General features: G+C 43.4%; 1 protein-coding gene across 4 annotated transcripts in view; it reads right to left on the bottom strand.

The window, feature by feature from the left end:
- slc8a1b (solute carrier family 8 member 1b) overlaps window positions 1-17,938 on the bottom strand; it is a 94,550-nt gene that overhangs the window by 70,848 nt on the left and 5,764 nt on the right. For 2 of the 4 annotated variants that reach the window (XM_019888126.1, XM_019888124.1), the window contains exons 2-5: window positions 14,359-14,982; window positions 11,881-12,150; window positions 9,008-9,172; window positions 5,867-6,657 (exon numbers count right to left, since the gene is read on the bottom strand). In XM_019888126.1, the coding sequence (XP_019743685.1) occupies window positions 5,867-6,657; window positions 9,008-9,172; window positions 11,881-12,150; window positions 14,359-14,931 (1,799 nt within the window). In that variant the 5' untranslated portion in view covers window positions 14,932-14,982. Of the gene's footprint in view, window positions 1-5,866; window positions 6,658-9,007; window positions 9,173-11,880; window positions 12,151-14,088; window positions 14,983-17,938 lie in introns of all 4 variants that reach the window. The other 2 variants (XM_019888127.1, XM_019888125.1) reach the window with 1 other exon arrangement.

The raw sequence follows: 17,938 nt of genomic DNA, 5'->3' as shown, positions 1-17,938 counted from the left end.
ACACTTAATCCTAACGCTCAACCCTAACCCTACCCCCCTAGTCCATCATCCTCAGCCTGATCCCGACTCATTCTAACCCCAACCCCGATCCAAACCCTTTTCTCCCCTCAACTCGCAGCCCCCAATACTAACCCCCCCACACCTACTTTGAAACGCTAACCCTTATCTTCCTCCCCCCCACACACCTGATTGAAATGAATCGACGATCAGCAAGCTCTGCAGTATCCTGATAAGGATCGTGATCACTTCAATCAGCTGTATTGGAGGAGGGAAGCATCTAAAACACGCAGGAGCTTGGCCCTCGAAAACCAGAGTCTGTGTTCTTAACCTTACTCCTCCTATCTCCAAACCCAACCGAACCGTAACGCCTATTTGGAATCCCTAATCCTTACCCCTAATATTAACTCTAGCTATCATCAACACCAAATTCTTAACCCCTAGTCCTAACTGTCACCCTCACTCCTACTCCCAAATCATAACCTTCTCTTAAAGCATCATCCTAGCCTCAACATCAAACCCCTAACCCTCACTCTTATCTTCGCCCATCCCCCCCCCCCCAAAAAAAAAAACATTGTGGTCATGTGGTTTCCTGTTCTCTGGCATTAAAAAAATAAAACAGCTGAAAAATACATCAGCAACGACAGCTCTCCTTTCCCATATACAAGGGCATTACAGTGTGTAAGATGACTGAAAAACCGCTTGAAAAACGATCCCTTGAAGAAAAAAAAAATGATGTTAGAGAGGCCACAAAACGCTGAACCGCGCGAGAGCTTGGAACACACATTTTCTGGAGTTCCAACTGCGTAGCAGTTTCTAAAAAAATAGCTACACAAAATACACTGTCGAATTTAAAAAAAAAAGGAATAACACACTCTGTCAGTGAGTGTTTTTTTCCCCCACTCCAGCACTTGTTCAGTCTTTTCTGCTCTGCATTCATTCCTTTCTGTCTCTCTGTATTGATTACTCTGTCGCCCCTCTTCTTGAAGCCCCCCCCCCCCGCCCCCCCATTCCATTGAGGCCTTCCTTGGTGTCACCGCAGTACAATAAGCAGCATGGAGTAAGAGCGACAAAAGAGCGGCTCAGCGGAGTGTGAAAATGCTCACAACTTCTTACTCCAATTTGGCCACACGATGCTGCCGCCATTAGCGCCGTAACCCGCGGCAACACGGCGCTAATAAGACGTCATGCATACACATCACATAAGATGCGTTTTGCATTTGGTTTCGTTAAATATGAGCACTTAAGACGAAAAACCCAGAAGAGTACCGTTAAACTAACAATTTGACAAGACGTGTTTATTGTAAAAACTGGTTGCGCCAGAGCTGTAACGGAGTTAGGACAGGTCTGTGAAGTTTAACACCCGACATTCACTTCTCACGCACAGTTGTGTCAAAAGCAATTGCCACTGAAGTGTCTTGATTGTGCAATTGTGCAACTTTAATAATATGATCATCTTAGTCCTGTCAAAACTCCTCGTGAAAGACGCTAATCGGTTCGAACTTTTAGCTTCTACGATAATTGTGAAACTAAATGTCCTTAAATTGTAGCAAGTTGGACCAAATGACAATGCACAATAGAAACTTTCACAAGTATGACAATAGATTCTGATTTACTTCCGGGAAATTCACTGTGATGTCGAATAAAAAAATTATTATACCCTAAATGATGATGATGAGATCACCGATCCCTGCGCTAAGCCACAACATTTGGCCGCCACTGTCGTGCCCCAGTGACCAAAATAAAAGGGACTAAACCGTGAGATGTGCTCCCAGCCCCCCCAGGCCCCCCAAAAAATAAAATAAACACAAGCGTTTACACAATTAGCCTGCCCATTGTCATCCATTAATGTCACTTCGCCCTAACAGGCGAGCCAGCCAGGAACTTCCACCATTTTTGTATTACTTTGTTTAAAGTTGTACAAGGATGCTACAAGTTTTAATTCACTGCTCTAATCCGGGGGTGGCCAAACATGCCCTGCACAATTCTAAAAACGTGTTACAATCAGCCTAAAAGCCTCAAATTCCACTTTAGCCACTGAAATTATATACAGCCAACCATCGCTATTTGGCCAATTGCCATTTACAAACTCAGCTCATCACAACATGTCATGACATATGTCATGAACAACAAAGCAGGTTTGCGTCCCAATTCTCAGATCACTCAAAGCGATATAATCAACAACAACAACAAAAAAAATCTTCACTGTTGCTCTAAAACCTTCAAATTGCATGCACATACAGTTCGCACACAAATGCAGAAACCCAACACTTGTGTGACTGGTGAACATGCATCTCAAAAGGTCAATCTGTGCTGTTTACTGGAGTGTGAGGTCCCAGTCTGCCATGTGTGAGTGTGTGTGTGTGAGTGTATGTGTGTGTGTTTTGTGTGTTTTATGTGTGCATGTAGGAGGGAGCCTCATTTGAATCCGGACCTCGTTTCTCCTGCCTGTTTATGGAGATTGCAAAAATGGTGCAGAGGAATCTGTGTGTGTGTGTGTGTGTGTGTGTGTGTGTGTGTGTGTTTATAGTTTCAAGTGTATTTTTCTAACTCACAGGGTCAAAAATTGACTCAAAGCAGACACTTTCTGCGTGCGTGTACGTCGGTCTTTAGTGTATGCACCGCTATTGGCGTGGAGCTATTGGAGATGTGATTAACCGACGTTGGTTACATGCGAGGAACAAGCTGGCAGTCTTCATCAGTATGTCTAATTTCAAAAAGAAAAATCGCTGACCCACTTCCAGTACCAAATTCCATCTGGACCGGGGTTTTATAGAAATAGAAGCTGAAGTGCGCCGGTGAGGTGCTCTCGATACAAAACTTTGACCAGGAGAGGCCCGGCGCGGTTTGTAAGGCCGCGGCGTGAAGATTACACATTCACGTCAGGGTGTCTATTTAAACTTGGTAAAAAAAAATGGGAATTGAGTTCTCTGAGAAATTCAATTCATTTTTTTTTTTTTTTTTTACAGCCCTTGACTCATTAAGGTTGCTATTGGGTGCCTATTCCAGCTGACTCTCTCTCTCTCTGTTATATATACATGGGACAGATTAAATAGATCGATGCCTCTCAAGGAAAGGCGGCAGCGATACTCTTCACGTGATTGATCGGCATACTGTACGTACTCACCTCGCCACAACACAAAAAGCAGCAGGGAGAATGACAACATACTTAAGTGCTTAATGAAGGTATTTTAATTGCCGCATAGGGACTGTGCGGCTGCTTTTAATCGACGTGGCAGATTGGGCACTCGGGAATACATAAGGCAGTCGAAAAAAAAAAAATTAAAACAACAAACAACCTTTGGCACACTTGGAACGTAGACGTGTCGTACAGTTAATGTAATGCCTTCTTTGTTAAGTGATTCATGATATCGGCCAACTTGCACAATGAAAATAAACAGAGCTATTCCAAATAACGGAAAAAGAAAAAACCAAAACGCTCATTTTACGCAGCAGAAATTAACAAACGCTATAGAAATGATTTTTAAAGGCCACGGGACATTCGGTCGGAGCAAAGTCGACATCACGTGTCACACCTTGATCGCTATTAATTCTTAACATCCGCCATCTTGTGCAATAGCAATAAACAGAACCACTACAAATAATCCATTATATCGGAAACGTTGCAGCCATTGGTGGAGGCAATAACTCATCTGTAAAATTCTGGACTCGCGAGAAACAATGTAAGCAGAGGTCTTCAAAAGATAATCACCGAGCCAACACTCCGGATGTTGGACCGGTGGAAATGGTCGTAGGGGTCCTGCATGTTGGCCACAAAGCAACGAATGGTCGCCATGGCGAAAGGTCCATCGGTTCAAAGCTGTGAACTTTATTGCAGTCTAGTAAAGCCCCGATGGACGAGAGAGCAGACGGGGGTGGCTTTACCGCAATCGCTGATTTACGACGCAGGCTCGCCCGCCATCCACGAGGATAGGATGCCTGACAGAAAACGACTGTGCTTATAACATTTTATTTAAAAAAAAAAAATTGGAAAAAAAGACAAACATGTTTTGTCTTTACTGTTTAGACCTTGAAATGTCAGCTTGCGTGCGTGTCCAGGCTGAAATGAAGTTTTCCGAAAAAAAATTTAATAGAATCTGTCCCCAGGGCAGGACCGAGTCAATCCCCTTGAAATCAGTCAGTTTCAGTTCAGTGGCAATAATGTGAGAGCGCTCAATCGAAATGAACCAAAAAAAAAATAAAGTGTATCGCATAGAGCCACACGTGAACTTAATGTCGATCTCATTCAATAAATTTTAATAGCGTTCACTGAAACTTATTGATGTTCACCACCTTATTAATATAGAAATAAATCAACCACAAAAATCTTTGTCATGACTCAGACTGACATTTTTTTGTCAGATAAAGAGCATCCAGTGGCAAACAGGTTGTTCTTTTTTTTGCAGAGCTAAAACCAAGAGCCCGACTGGTAACGATTGCCCCTGCGATGCTCCCGCACGAGTCAGCGGTGCGTCAAGTTGACGAGCGTATCGATCGGCTGCGCTGTTCTCAGGGCAATCCGCCCCCTGCGTGATCTATCGCGAAATGCTTCAGCTTTTAATTCCTCGCTGCTTAAGATCCGCGCAACAAATAACCCAGTTTTCGAACATCTTTACCCCGCGTGCCACGCAGAGGACGGAACCTGCTGAGCGTGCAGAGCGGGAAGGAGGCTGGCGATCGATAACAACCCTGAACGGATTAAAATAGCGGCCCGGTGGAATCCAAAAAGCGGTGATGGCTGTAAGTCACATACAAGTCTGTGAGTAGGTCATAAATAAATCTCAAGTCTTAACCTTCAAGTTTCAAGTAATTCTCAAGTTACTGTCGTAAAAAAAAAAAAAAAAAAAGTCCAATCTACACTAAAAGTTTCAAGGTTTGTCGTTACTTGGCTTCAGCAAGTCAAGTCATACCTTATGGAATATAGTCACACAAAGCCACTTTGGTAGCGATACTATCATATTCACAATCACATTCTCTGTATTGTCTATGACTTTCACAATCATAATTAATCGCATCACTGCAATGAAGTTGAAGTCTAGCTAACTAAAATGGGAAGTTAGCATACTGTAGCTTAGCTGTCTTGGCGGGTTTTAGAATCAGAATAGCATTTATTGTCACCGTGGGCAATACGACGACATTCCAGGTTGCTACACTTTGGCACCGACGGACAAAAATACTTACTGCTAATGCTAAAACGTGAAATATAATGCGGAGGGAAACATACAAAAAACAAGCTTCACCATCACTGGCCCAAAGTCTTCAAATTGAGCATTTAAATCTCCAACCTCTGCCCTTAACTGCATAAAAACGGCAGTCGAGTGCAATCCAAAATCAAAGGAGAGTGTAACGATTGATGGAAATGAAGCAGTGTCAGAGTGGAGCGAGCCATCGTTGTAACCACATCATACCTCGACACGTTAGCGTGGTTACTCACAAGATCTCGTTTTTAAGTTAATGTCAAAAACTTCATCAGTGGCTGTAGCTGTCACTTCACTTGAGCGGCTTGCCGGTAAATTCAACGAAAAAAAAATCATCCACCAAGCGCCGACTCGTAATTTGGGAAATCGGGGCACTCATAAGTCGAGGTACTGTATTTATACTTGGTGCCTTTTCTACCCTTGGCTCAATGTCCTAAAATTGACAACATACAAGTAAGTAAGACTCTCGTTAAGTCATGTGACACAAGACCCCCCCGCCTCTGCCCTCGGCAGATTAAAACAGCATCCTCATGGAAACCAAAACTCAAAAGGAGAGTGGACAGATTGATAGAAATGAAGAAGGTGAAGCGTAGAGTTGAGCGAACCATCGTTGTGACCACATCGCACCTCGTTTCCTCATCACCAGCATACACGATCGCGTGGTTACTCACAAGATCTCGTCGTTCTGGAACTCCAGCACGCCGTGCGCGTCCTCAAAGTCCTCGCCGCCGCCCCGCGCCGTCCCCTCCACCGTCTTGTAGGGCAGCGTGACCACGCCGCGGGCGCCCGACGTCCTCAGCACTTTCACCTCCATGGTGCCCACGCTCTCGCTCACGTGGAACACGGGCTCCTCAAACGTGAAGATGCCGGCGTGGTCGTCGTCGAAGATGGTGACGGTAGCCGTGGCCGGCAAGCCCAGGCAGGCCACCGAGTCCACGTGGTTCGCCGACTCGTCCTCTGCGGGCTCCTCGCCTTCTGAGGCCAGGACTTTCACATTGGACAGATGGATCAGGAAGTTCTCGTCCTCCTCAAATATGTCGTCATCGATGATTCCCACGCGGATCTCCTTGACCGTCTCGCCAGGTTTGAACACCACCACGCCCTCGGTGAACTCGTAGTCCGAGCCGGCGTTGGCCGTGCCGTCCTCGGTCCGGTACTCCACGGAGATGGTCTTGGCCAGGTCGCCGCCGCGTCGCAGGACGGTCACTGCCACCGTGCCGCAGTTCTCCAGGCACTGGTAGGTGGCGGGTTCGAAGAACACCTTGGAGATGGGGTCGTTGTCGCAGACGTCGGAGCGCACCTCGTGCATGCTGACGGCCTTGCGGGCCTGGTCGGCGGCGTGTTTCTTCAGGATGTTGCCTGCGCCCGTCATGAGTCGGGTGGCCTGGCAACGGTAGAAAGCCCGACTCTTCTGCTGCTGGCTCAGGACTTGGTAATTGGCCAGTTCTATTAGCTGCTCCACCTTGATTCAACACACACAAATCCAAAGACAATCTCAGCACTTGTGCTGAAGCAGAGCCTGAACCGCGGGAACAAAAAGTGACCGACCGTAAAGACAATAAAAGCATTTTCACAAGTGGTAGCAGCACTTCATACAGTACACTTAATAGCTCAATGAAGCTGCTTATCTTTCAGGTTTGATATAATAGTAGTAATCATTTTACAGTTTGAGCCCTGCGAGTCCCAGGGACTCGCTGATCAGAAAAGTATGAGTCCCAAATTTCGAATTCTGAAATGGTCTACTTATTCAATTGCATATGATAATAACACAAACAACAACAATATACATTGATAATAGGTTTATTTCTTATAAACAAATGCTGCAAAAATTTAAATAATTTAGGCATACAAGATTATTATCGCAAAAAACCATCCAAATTTAGCTGCTTCCTCTGTGATATCTCCGCAATAAACTTTCACAACACTTGTTGCAACAACGTTACATGACTTGGCAATCGTCTGCTTTCCACGCGGCGAAGGCCGATCTCGCCAATCTCGTCTCGCGAGAACGGAAATCTCGTCACGAGAGATTACTTAACGCGAAATCAAAACAACAATGGCAGCGATTATCAAACTGCGATCGTCGACTGAGAAATTTCCTTGCGTCCCAAAAACGCACATTATTTGGAACTGTGCGTCTGGCGGGAAAATTATACGTTTAGGACTCGGGACGCAGAGGTAACGAGATGGCTGTAATAGTGTTTCAGACCTCGTAGTTGACATTGAGATGACTGTTTTTAGTCGTGAAAATTCCAAAGGGCTTTCTCGCAAAGGTGGACATGGACCACGGCGTGCTTGAAGGCTGCTTCAAAATAATCGATGATTGTCTTAAAGATTGACCCGCCACACAAGCGATGAGCCCATCATTCTTCAATACAAGTTTTAATAAATGAATGCTTTAACATGGGAATAGTCTTATTCTTATTGGAACTCTGAAGTGTAAAAGAAAATGAGTCAGTCGAATTTACAGGATACACGCACACTGTGGCGCATGGTCAAAATGGTACCACCTCTGCCTCAAGTCGAGCCAGGAAAAACTCTGTTCTTGGTCGTATAATTTCACATTTGATTGGTGAGCAGGCACTCCAGAGACCCAACAATTTGTATACAAGCTCTTAAAAAGTCAATTTTCCACAAAATGGAGCCTTGTAAAATACGCCACAAGACACACTGTGCTTTTTAAAGCATTATTACACGGCTTAAAAAGTTTGGGAAAGGCTGTTCTGCAGAGAGATAAGATCATTCAGATTCTTCCCGTCTCGCCGTCCTTGTATTCCCCTCTGGCATGTCAAGCTAGATCATAAAAGTATCTGGTATAGCAAAGGTATTATGTCAGCAGATATGATCTAAAACCGAGCTGGTGATCTTAAATCATCCAGATAAGACGACCTCACAAATGCACCCGGACTGGAAACCAGACTATCTTGGGCCACGGATGCGCTCGTAAAAGGATGATACTATGGAGATGAGGAGCTGAAAACTGAAAATAATACCTCGGAAAGAAAGCCGTGTAATGCCTCACAAAGCTTTGCATGATCTGTGTGATGGCGTTATTAAATCTCTGAGTGCGCCTAATGTCGGAATTCATCAACACAGCTTAACGTTAGCGCTTGTTCACTCGTACGAGTTGATTGCGACTTTTATTGAGGCGGACAAGCTTGGAAGCGATCAGGCTGCAGACTCTGTGGTTTTCTTTCTCTGAATATGATTCCAATTTTGAAACTTGCCAGAATTTTTGTAACCTTCGCGCTAACAGCTAACATTTTAAACTGAATTTACTTGTACATTTAACCCTCAAACTCACTTTTTCAAAAAAACGACTTGAGTAGTCAAAAATACTCCATTGTCAAGCAACACACAGAAGTACTGTCGAATGTAAAGGCCAAAAGGTAAGCCGAGCTGTCGTGTTAGCATTGATTAGCATTAGCTAACCGCGCGACCTTGGTTCAACTCTTATTAGCCGCACATACTGTGTTGTTTGTGTTGGACCTCATACACAAACCCACTAAGTGAAATGCTGCCTTCACCAAAACCACCACAATAAGTTTGATAAGTCGATGTAAAACTATTATATTTAAAACAGTCAAGCACAAAACATTTTACCAAGAGGATACTCCCATAAAAAGCTAATTGCTGGGTTTTCTCACGCCAAAGACGAACATCGGCTTCTCGTTAGCGAATGCTTTTTGGGGTCAGTCCTCATTCGAACAGAACAAAAGCCCTGTCGGGACCTTGTCAAACCAGTTCTACCATCCTGTGCATCATCAAACACACACCACAACAGGCCTCAGGACAAATAAAACTCTCCTCACCTCTTTGTCAGGATGCTTCTGTTTGAGCTCCTTGAGAATCTTGGCCATGTCTCGGCGGGTCTCCTCCTCGTCCAGGTCCTTTTCATCGATATCCAAACCCAGCGGGCCGTCCAGGAAGTCCACCCCGTGAGAGTTGAGCATCTTGCCGTCCATCTCGATGTCCACCTTGAGACGGAGGAGGCAAAGCGTCAATTCCCGGCCGTCAGGACAACCAGCATTCAAGGGGTGAGAGAGGAAAAAAGGATTTATCTGTAAAATGCTTTTTTTATTCCAAAATAATAATTCATTCTCATGTATGAAGTGTATTTTTCATGATCAATGTAATTGTACAATTATTAATAAAATAAATAGAATATGTGTGCAAAGTGTAAAATGTTTTAATATAATGATAAAAAGATCATTCTTATGTTTTATTTTTATTTAGGATTAACTAGTTATCTGATCAATGAAATAAATGCTTGATATATAAATGTAAAAGAAAGTCCTAATAATGTAAGACTAAAATAATAATGATGTCATATTTTCAATTGTATTATTAATAGTGATTTCATTCTAATACATTTTAGTATAAAATAATTTATCTTCATGTTTCAAGTATAATATATATAAAAACACTTTTATACATTCATAAAAAGTAATAATTTACAGAGATTTTTTGACAACAAATACAAACAAAGAAGTAATTATTTAATAAGATAAACAAAGAAATACTCAAAAAATATTTAATTAAGCCTTTGTTCTCTTTATGCCTTTGCCCACCGCTGATTTATATGGAAAGCAAAAAAAAAAAAAAACAAACTATTGACATTATTTATTCATGAAGAGCATATCCCACTTTAAGTGTTTGAGTTAGTTCGTCTACGAAGTGATTTCATTCTAATACATTTTAGTATAAAATAATTTATCTTCATGTTTCAAGTATAATATATATAAAAACACTTTTATACATTCATAAAAAGTAATAATTTACAGAGATTTTTTGACAACAAATACAAACAAAGAAGTAATTATTTAATAAGATAAACAAAGAAATACTCAAAAAATATTTAATTAAGCCTTTGTTCTCTTTATGCCTTTGCCCACCGCTGATTTATATGGAAAGCAAAAAAAAAAAAAAAACAAACTATTGACATTATTTATTCATGAAGAGCATATCCCACTTTAAGTGTTTGAGTTAGTTCGTCTACGACCGATGCTAAATCTGGTGGTACAGTTTTGGATGATGTAATGCAGACGCAAATTCAGCTAACTTTTAAAGTTGAAGCATTCTTGACATGCTAAAATCCCCAAACCTGTGCCACCGGTTTCCGTGCACGTGGTTGTCATCACATAAATTTCATGAGGCAGAAACAAGTCCATCATCTGCTTTTTATTTCATTTTGTAGCCGTCGGGGCTCGCGAGGCTGTACAGGCGTTGATTGAAAATGACTTTTCCTTTGATACTTGAGGCAAATTGGCAATTTAACACTGTGGGAATTTGCATATCATCACCCTCCGAGGCTGCGGTTGGGTTTCATGGCCTTGTCTGTTTGTACAACAACACTATTATGATCGCTAGCCTCAAAGAAATGCTTTGAATAAAGAAAAAATATATATTTGAAAGACATACATTCTTGTTTGGATGAAAACAGCATGTAATAATTTTGAACATGAACTTTCCACAAAAGAGAACACCCCATTTTTAAAGCATGAAGCAGCATAATGACAATGCTTTCACTGGCAAAATTGAATATTTGCTGACAAAAATATGCAACACTTAAATTTTTAAGTAAGTCCCTTTTCACTGCCTTAATAGTCAGCAATTTTCTTCATTAAGGGGTGGGGAATGAAGTTGACGACCTTGGGTCGGAACCCAAGGTCGTACGTGAATAGTAAACAGTGGTGAGTCACTTTTACACTACCTTATAAGTCAACATTTTTGAGGGCGGGGAAAGTCAACCAGGTAGTTTCAGGAGCTAGCGCCTGAAAAGTTGACATTTTGTTTCACCATTCTGAAATGGTGAAAGTCGAACTGGTCGAACTGATCCACCTTCATGTAGCATCGGAGCCACAACAGACGTGTTGCCGCTTTGACAGGGCCTTAAAACTTGGCATTTTCCCGCCATTTTGGAATGGAGCTATTAAGTGGACGTGGCTATTTTACGACTGAAGGTACTGTCAAGGAGTTGAATCAGGGTAGGTCAAGGAAATTCACAAAAATGTGGAGTGTAACACCTGTCACTAACTTCTCCCACCCTGATGTCACATGTAATTATCTGATTGCCGGATGCCATATTGCTCTGCTAAAGCGCAAGCTAGCTTTCAACCCTAATCTAGCATCGGGACATTATACACACAACAAACGAGGAAGAAGCCGGTTGAGATAGCCAGTCTAAAAGATTTCTGATTTTACAGTATGTTGGAAGGTGGAAAATTTGTGATTCAACCATACAGACAAGACAGTTAACTGGGAAAAGCCGGCTTCCATGGCCAGCACGTGGACTTCAGATATGTCAAAACCTGGCAAACTGGCAGGTCTACTCCAGCCTCTAATCTAGTATCGCTATCTTACACACAAGACTGCGAGTTGTAAAAAAGTTGTCTTACATGGTGAATGCGAAGGGGGCTTGCGCTTCCTCTTGCTTTTCCAGCCTTTTATGGTTTTGGTTTTGTTTACAGTTTCCAGTGTGTAACGTCATATTTAATGGAAGCAAGTGGGTTGAAATGTGACATCTGTGACAAACATCACTGATACGAAAGACGACAAAAACTAAAGAGTTGCCTGGAGACAAGGCCGACCATAAAATAAAGCAGAGCTCGACTTTCACGATAAGCCTCTGAAGTCTATATGTGTAAGAGAAGCTTTGAAGATGACGGTGAGCGCCCGAGTATACCTTAGAAGGAAGCGGCCGGTCGCCCTCGGTCTCGATGATCATGCCACGCTGCTTGCCCGTCCTGTAGCGCTTGTACACGTACTTGTAGAAGAGCAGGCGACGGTCGGCCACCCAGGCAAACACCACGCAGATGGGGAAGAAGAAGAAGGTGAGCAGGGCTTCCCACACCTGCACTACGCCAGGAGAGATGACCGACAGGATCAAGTAGAGCCAGATGTAGGCAAAGATGCTCCAGGAGGCGGTGACGAAGAACACCCGCAGGTGCTTGACCTTCCTGGTCTACATTCATAAAAAGTAATAATTTACAGAGATTTTTTGACAACAAATACAAACAAAGAAGTAATTATTTAATAAGATAAACAAAGAAATACTCAAAAAATATTTAATTAAGCCTTTGTTCTCTTTATGCCTTTGCCCACCGCTGATTTATATGGAAAGCAAAAAAAAAAAAAAACAAACTATTGACATTATTTATTCATGAAGAGCATATCCCACTTTAAGTGTTTGAGTTAGTTCGTCTACGACCGATGCTAAATCTGGTGGTACAGTTTTGGATGATGTAATGCAGACGCAAATTCAGCTAACTTTTAAAGTTGAAGCATTCTTGACATGCTAAAATCCCCAAACCTGTGCCACCGGTTTCCGTGCACGTGGTTGTCATCACATAAATTTCATGAGGCAGAAACAAGTCCATCATCTGCTTTTTATTTCATTTTGTAGCCGTCGGGGCTCGCGAGGCTGTACAGGCGTTGATTGAAAATGACTTTTCCTTTGATACTTGAGGCAAATTGGCAATTTAACACTGTGGGAATTTGCATATCATCACCCTCCGAGGCTGCGGTTGGGTTTCATGGCCTTGTCTGTTTGTACAACAACACTATTATGATCGCTAGCCTCAAAGAAATGCTTTGAATAAAGAAAAAATATATATTTGAAAGACATACATTCTTGTTTGGATGAAAACAGCATGTAATAATTTTGAACATGAACTTTCCACAAAAGAGAACACCCCATTTTTAAAGCATGAAGCAGCATAATGACAATGCTTTCACTGGCAAAATTGAATATTTGCTGACAAAAATATGCAACACTTAAATTTTTAAGTAAGTCCCTTTTCACTGCCTTAATAGTCAGCAATTTTCTTCATTAAGGGGTGGGGAATGAAGTTGACGACCTTGGGTCGGAACCCAAGGTCGTACGTGAATAGTAAACAGTGGTGAGTCACTTTTACACTACCTTATAAGTCAACATTTTTGAGGGCGGGGAAAGTCAACCAGGTAGTTTCAGGAGCTAGCGCCTGAAAAGTTGACATTTTGTTTCACCATTCTGAAATGGTGAAAGTCGAACTGGTCGAACTGATCCACCTTCATGTAGCATCGGAGCCACAACAGACGTGTTGCCGCTTTGACAGGGCCTTAAAACTTGGCATTTTCCCGCCATTTTGGAATGGAGCTATTAAGTGGACGTGGCTATTTTACGACTGAAGGTACTGTCAAGGAGTTGAATCAGGGTAGGTCAAGGAAATTCACAAAAATGTGGAGTGTAACACCTGTCACTAACTTCTCCCACCCTGATGTCACATGTAATTATCTGATTGCCGGATGCCATATTGCTCTGCTAAAGCGCAAGCTAGCTTTCAACCCTAATCTAGCATCGGGACATTATACACACAACAAACGAGGAAGAAGCCGGTTGAGATAGCCAGTCTAAAAGATTTCTGATTTTACAGTATGTTGGAAGGTGGAAAATTTGTGATTCAACCATACAGACAAGACAGTTAACTGGGAAAAGCCGGCTTCCATGGCCAGCACGTGGACTTCAGATATGTCAAAACCTGGCAAACTGGCAGGTCTACTCCAGCCTCTAATCTAGTATCGCTATCTTACACACAAGACTGCGAGTTGTAAAAAAGTTGTCTTACATGGTGAATGCGAAGGGGGCTTGCGCTTCCTCTTGCTTTTCCAGCCTTTTATGGTTTTGGTTTTGTTTACAGTTTCCAGTGTGTAACGTCATATTTAATGGAAGCAAGTGGGTTGAAATGTGACATCTGTGACAAACATCACTGATACGAAAGACGACAAAAACTAAAGAGTTGCCTGGAGACAAGGCCGACCATAAAATAAAGCAGAGCTCGACTTTCACGATAAGCCTCTGAAGTCTATATGTGTAAGAGAAGCTTTGAAGATGACGGTGAGCGCCCGAGTATACCTTAGAAGGAAGCGGCCGGTCGCCCTCGGTCTCGATGATCATGCCACGCTGCTTGCCCGTCCTGTAGCGCTTGTACACGTACTTGTAGAAGAGCAGGCGACGGTCGGCCACCCAGGCAAACACCACGCAGATGGGGAAGAAGAAGAAGGTGAGCAGGGCTTCCCACACCTGCACTACGCCAGGAGAGATGACCGACAGGATCAAGTAGAGCCAGATGTAGGCAAAGATGCTCCAGGAGGCGGTGACGAAGAACACCCGCAGGTGCTTGACCTTCCTGGTCTCGCCGTCAGGCACCACCCAAACGCAAATCCCGATGATGACGAACATGTTGAAGGCGGCCGAGCCCACGATGGTGGAGGGACCCAGGGTGCCGGCGTCAAAGCCATGGCCCACCACCTCGATAACAGACAGCAGGATCTCCGGAGCCGAAGAGCCCAGGGCCATGAGGGTGAGGTTGGACACGGTCTCGTTCCAGATACGCACCGTGGTGGTGCTGGTCTCTCCGTTGGGTTTCTTGATGGTGATCTCCTTCTCCTGGGAGGTGATCACCTCAATCGATGCCATGAAGCGATCGGCGATGATGGACACGCCCAGGAACATGTACACCAGAGCTACGAAGTATACCGTCGCCCGGGCCACTTTGTCACCAAACGATGGGTTCATGGGTTCCCACACGGGCAGCATGACGCCAGGCGTGCACTCAGCTGCCTTGCTGCAATCCGTCTTATTGGTGGACACCGCCGACACCGAGCCGCCCAAGCTGGGCTCGGGGGGAGCACCAGCTAGCAAAGGCTGAAGCCTGACTAGCAGAACGAGGACGATGACTGACAGCCTCGGGGCCATGTTGACGTCCGAATCAGAGACGCTAGGTGGCGATCGATGAGGATGTTGAACCTTTAGGAAGGGACACAGGAGTAACAATGCCTGATTAATGCTTCACAAGAGCGAGAAAAGTAGTACAAGTAGGATAGAATACATATTTAGGTCCGACTCTAACCGTAGTGCCTAATGTCGAAAACCTTGAGACCCAACCCGAGCATGAACACCATACACTTTTTCCCAGTGCTAATCCTAACCATAATGCTAACAGCAATCCTTTACACCTAGCATCTCATACGGACAGAAACTATTACCCAAATACCAATCGCTATGTTGTAACAACTACGCCGAACCCTAACACCTCATAGAAACCCTAATCTAATTCTAATTCTGATGCTAACACAAATACCTGACTCAAATAGCTAATAAAAACCCTAACACCTAGCATCTAACTCTAACACAAATGCTAACCTAAATACGAAACGGAAACTCCTAATAACTATCCCTAAGGCTAACAACTAAAACCTGACTCTTACCCTCAAGGCATGTTGACTTTCGGTCCGCATGGAAAACGTGTTTTAAGTCTGACTTCATTTGAACTCTCAACAAGTTAAAAAAAAAACATTAAAAAAAAACACCTGTTGCTCCAGAATGAACGGTATGAAATGTTTTGGAAAACATACATTCAAATTGCTTTATAAACTTCACAGACTTCAGCGTACTGAGTTGTGTTTTTGAATTTCCATTGCATTGAAATGACCACCGTTGTTCTATCCAGGTAAAATTACCAATCATTATCTCCATACTTATTCATGTATATTTGTTTCGCTTCCAACAGATACGCCAGCGCTGCCTCTGCAAAATGAATGCAATTTATACTGCACTTCATTGGGAGGCAGACGCCAAGTTCAAACATCAAAAGGTATCCCGCAGGTGTTTGAGTTGCTTAAAGGGCAAGAAGTTCAAATAACTCCGCCAAAGATAAACTTGAATTGCCACCATTCAACAATATGCCTTTTCCCCCCACTTTCAGCCCACACCGAAGTCTGCGGGACGCCTCTCCTAGCGCTCCCTGATAACCGTCTCCGGCTGACTTGTGGTAACAAGGTTTGCCGAGTAAATGAGGTTACAGCGTAAACACTTTTGGCCAGCGGTGATGCTGGATTCTAAATTGTGTTTTCAATCTGGCTGGCAAGATAACAAACCCTGCCGTACGAGTCTGGAATTTACAAGCGCTAAGCAAACAACCAGTGTTTACGCCACGATTGGCTCGGCGGGAACACGTGGCTACGGTGACTGTACTTTCAAATTACAATTATTTGGTGGAAGAGGAACAATCAAGGACACATCCCATTTTTAAATGGCACATCACAAGCATTCGGTACTACTGTCACCATGTCTGTCATAGTACAAAGACAGAAGTGTGTTGTGAGAGGAAGCAGCGTGGGATCGCACAGCATCTAGACTGCCGAACAATACAAAGAAGAAGAAAGAAAGGTAGTTGTGGAACTACAGGTGATGCTAACTATAAGTTTGGTAACTACAGTGAAGTTGCCAACTCTTCTCGTGGCCAAATTAGGAATGTATGTTATCCCCCTGGTGTTAATATAAGTCAGCAAATATCAGTCAAACCATGAACCGGTCTCTCGTGGAAAAAAGGTTGGGGAACAATTTGATACATGTTACATAACCAATTGCGCCTCTATTTGTATCCAAGATTATACAGAGACTCTGTTTATGTGTGAGGTGCCTAAACGTGTCCGATTTAATGTGTTGGCATTTCTCTCTATTATAATGGATTTGACAAGCCGAGATTCACCTCCTGATCTTTATCTTCGACTCAAAGGCTGTGCTGATCTCAAATCCGAAACAATGCAATGCGCGCCACCTGCACATACAAGCCTGAATTTCACAAGCAAGAGGGAATGAGACACTCTTCCGCACCCACCCTTAAAAAAATGTTCGTGAGCAATCCGCACATTGCTGGCAGTCCACAGTAGGATTCCAGATAACGGATGCAAATGTCCACAGCGGTGAATGATTTGAAAGTGACGACTGTCCGGACCAACGGCTTTATGAGCAGATAGGGCCATAAAAATAAAAAAAAAAAAATCACATTTAACACAACCCACTCAACAGGATAATCACTTCCAATAGACATCCAATAGTCGAGCTTTTTCTGACTTGGCTCTCAGGGACGAAAACTGCTCAAAGTTGGCCCGATTTTCGGTACATGAAGACCAGTGCTTGGATCTCCACTTGCTAAATGTCTCTGGATGTTGAAAAAAAAAAAACGATGAAGTGACGCGAGACAGTAAATCACTTCAGGAGTCCAACCCTGACAGAACAATGTGGTGATTTTCAACCCTAATAATCATGTTTAAAGCTCAGCGGTGCACCACTAAAGCAGCCGGTTGTTCTTCATCCGCTTGTTGGAGAGAAAGAAGAGAAAAAAAATATAGATATAGTCCCTTCGGTGAAGAAAAGGGATGAAAAAAAAATCCCCAAACCACTGAATTATTTATCATCTCAAACGCCACACAAAAGCCTGTTTGTGACCGCACAAGACGAGGAGCCGCTGCTGGATCGGGATGGAAGGACATCGGTTGAAGGGAGCTCGTGGGATTGACGCTTCATTAAATGGACAACGTACTCATCATGTGGCCGTAGCCAACACATAATGAGATGAATGCATGTATTTATGAAGCCGAGAGCATCATGTGTAACATTGTGCATTTACGCCATGATTACAGTTAAGATGTTGGAAGACTGTGTTATAAACCGAAGGAGGATTGTTGATCGCCGGGGCAGTAAATAAAGCAGGAAAGTGCTGATGCGGTCATCGATATTTGGTTTGTTTGTTTTCTTGCACGCTACAGCCTAAGTATTAATTATAGCGCAAATGAACAACGCTCGCCGTGTCCAGGCGTTTGTTATTGATCGCTTCCTCAAAGGATTTAATAAAATTGTGTCTGGGCAAAGAAGCTAGCTGGAGACCTGTAGAGCTCCCAAGTCCACATCCTTTTATACG

This window comes from Hippocampus comes, unplaced genomic scaffold, assembly GCF_001891065.2.
Source record: "Hippocampus comes isolate QL1 unplaced genomic scaffold, H_comes_QL1_v1.1 scaffold136, whole genome shotgun sequence".
In the NCBI taxonomy this organism is placed as follows: domain Eukaryota; kingdom Metazoa; phylum Chordata; class Actinopteri; order Syngnathiformes; family Syngnathidae; genus Hippocampus; species Hippocampus comes.
The sequence above is the reverse complement of the archived record's forward strand: the minus strand, read 5'-3'. Positions and strand labels throughout refer to the sequence as shown.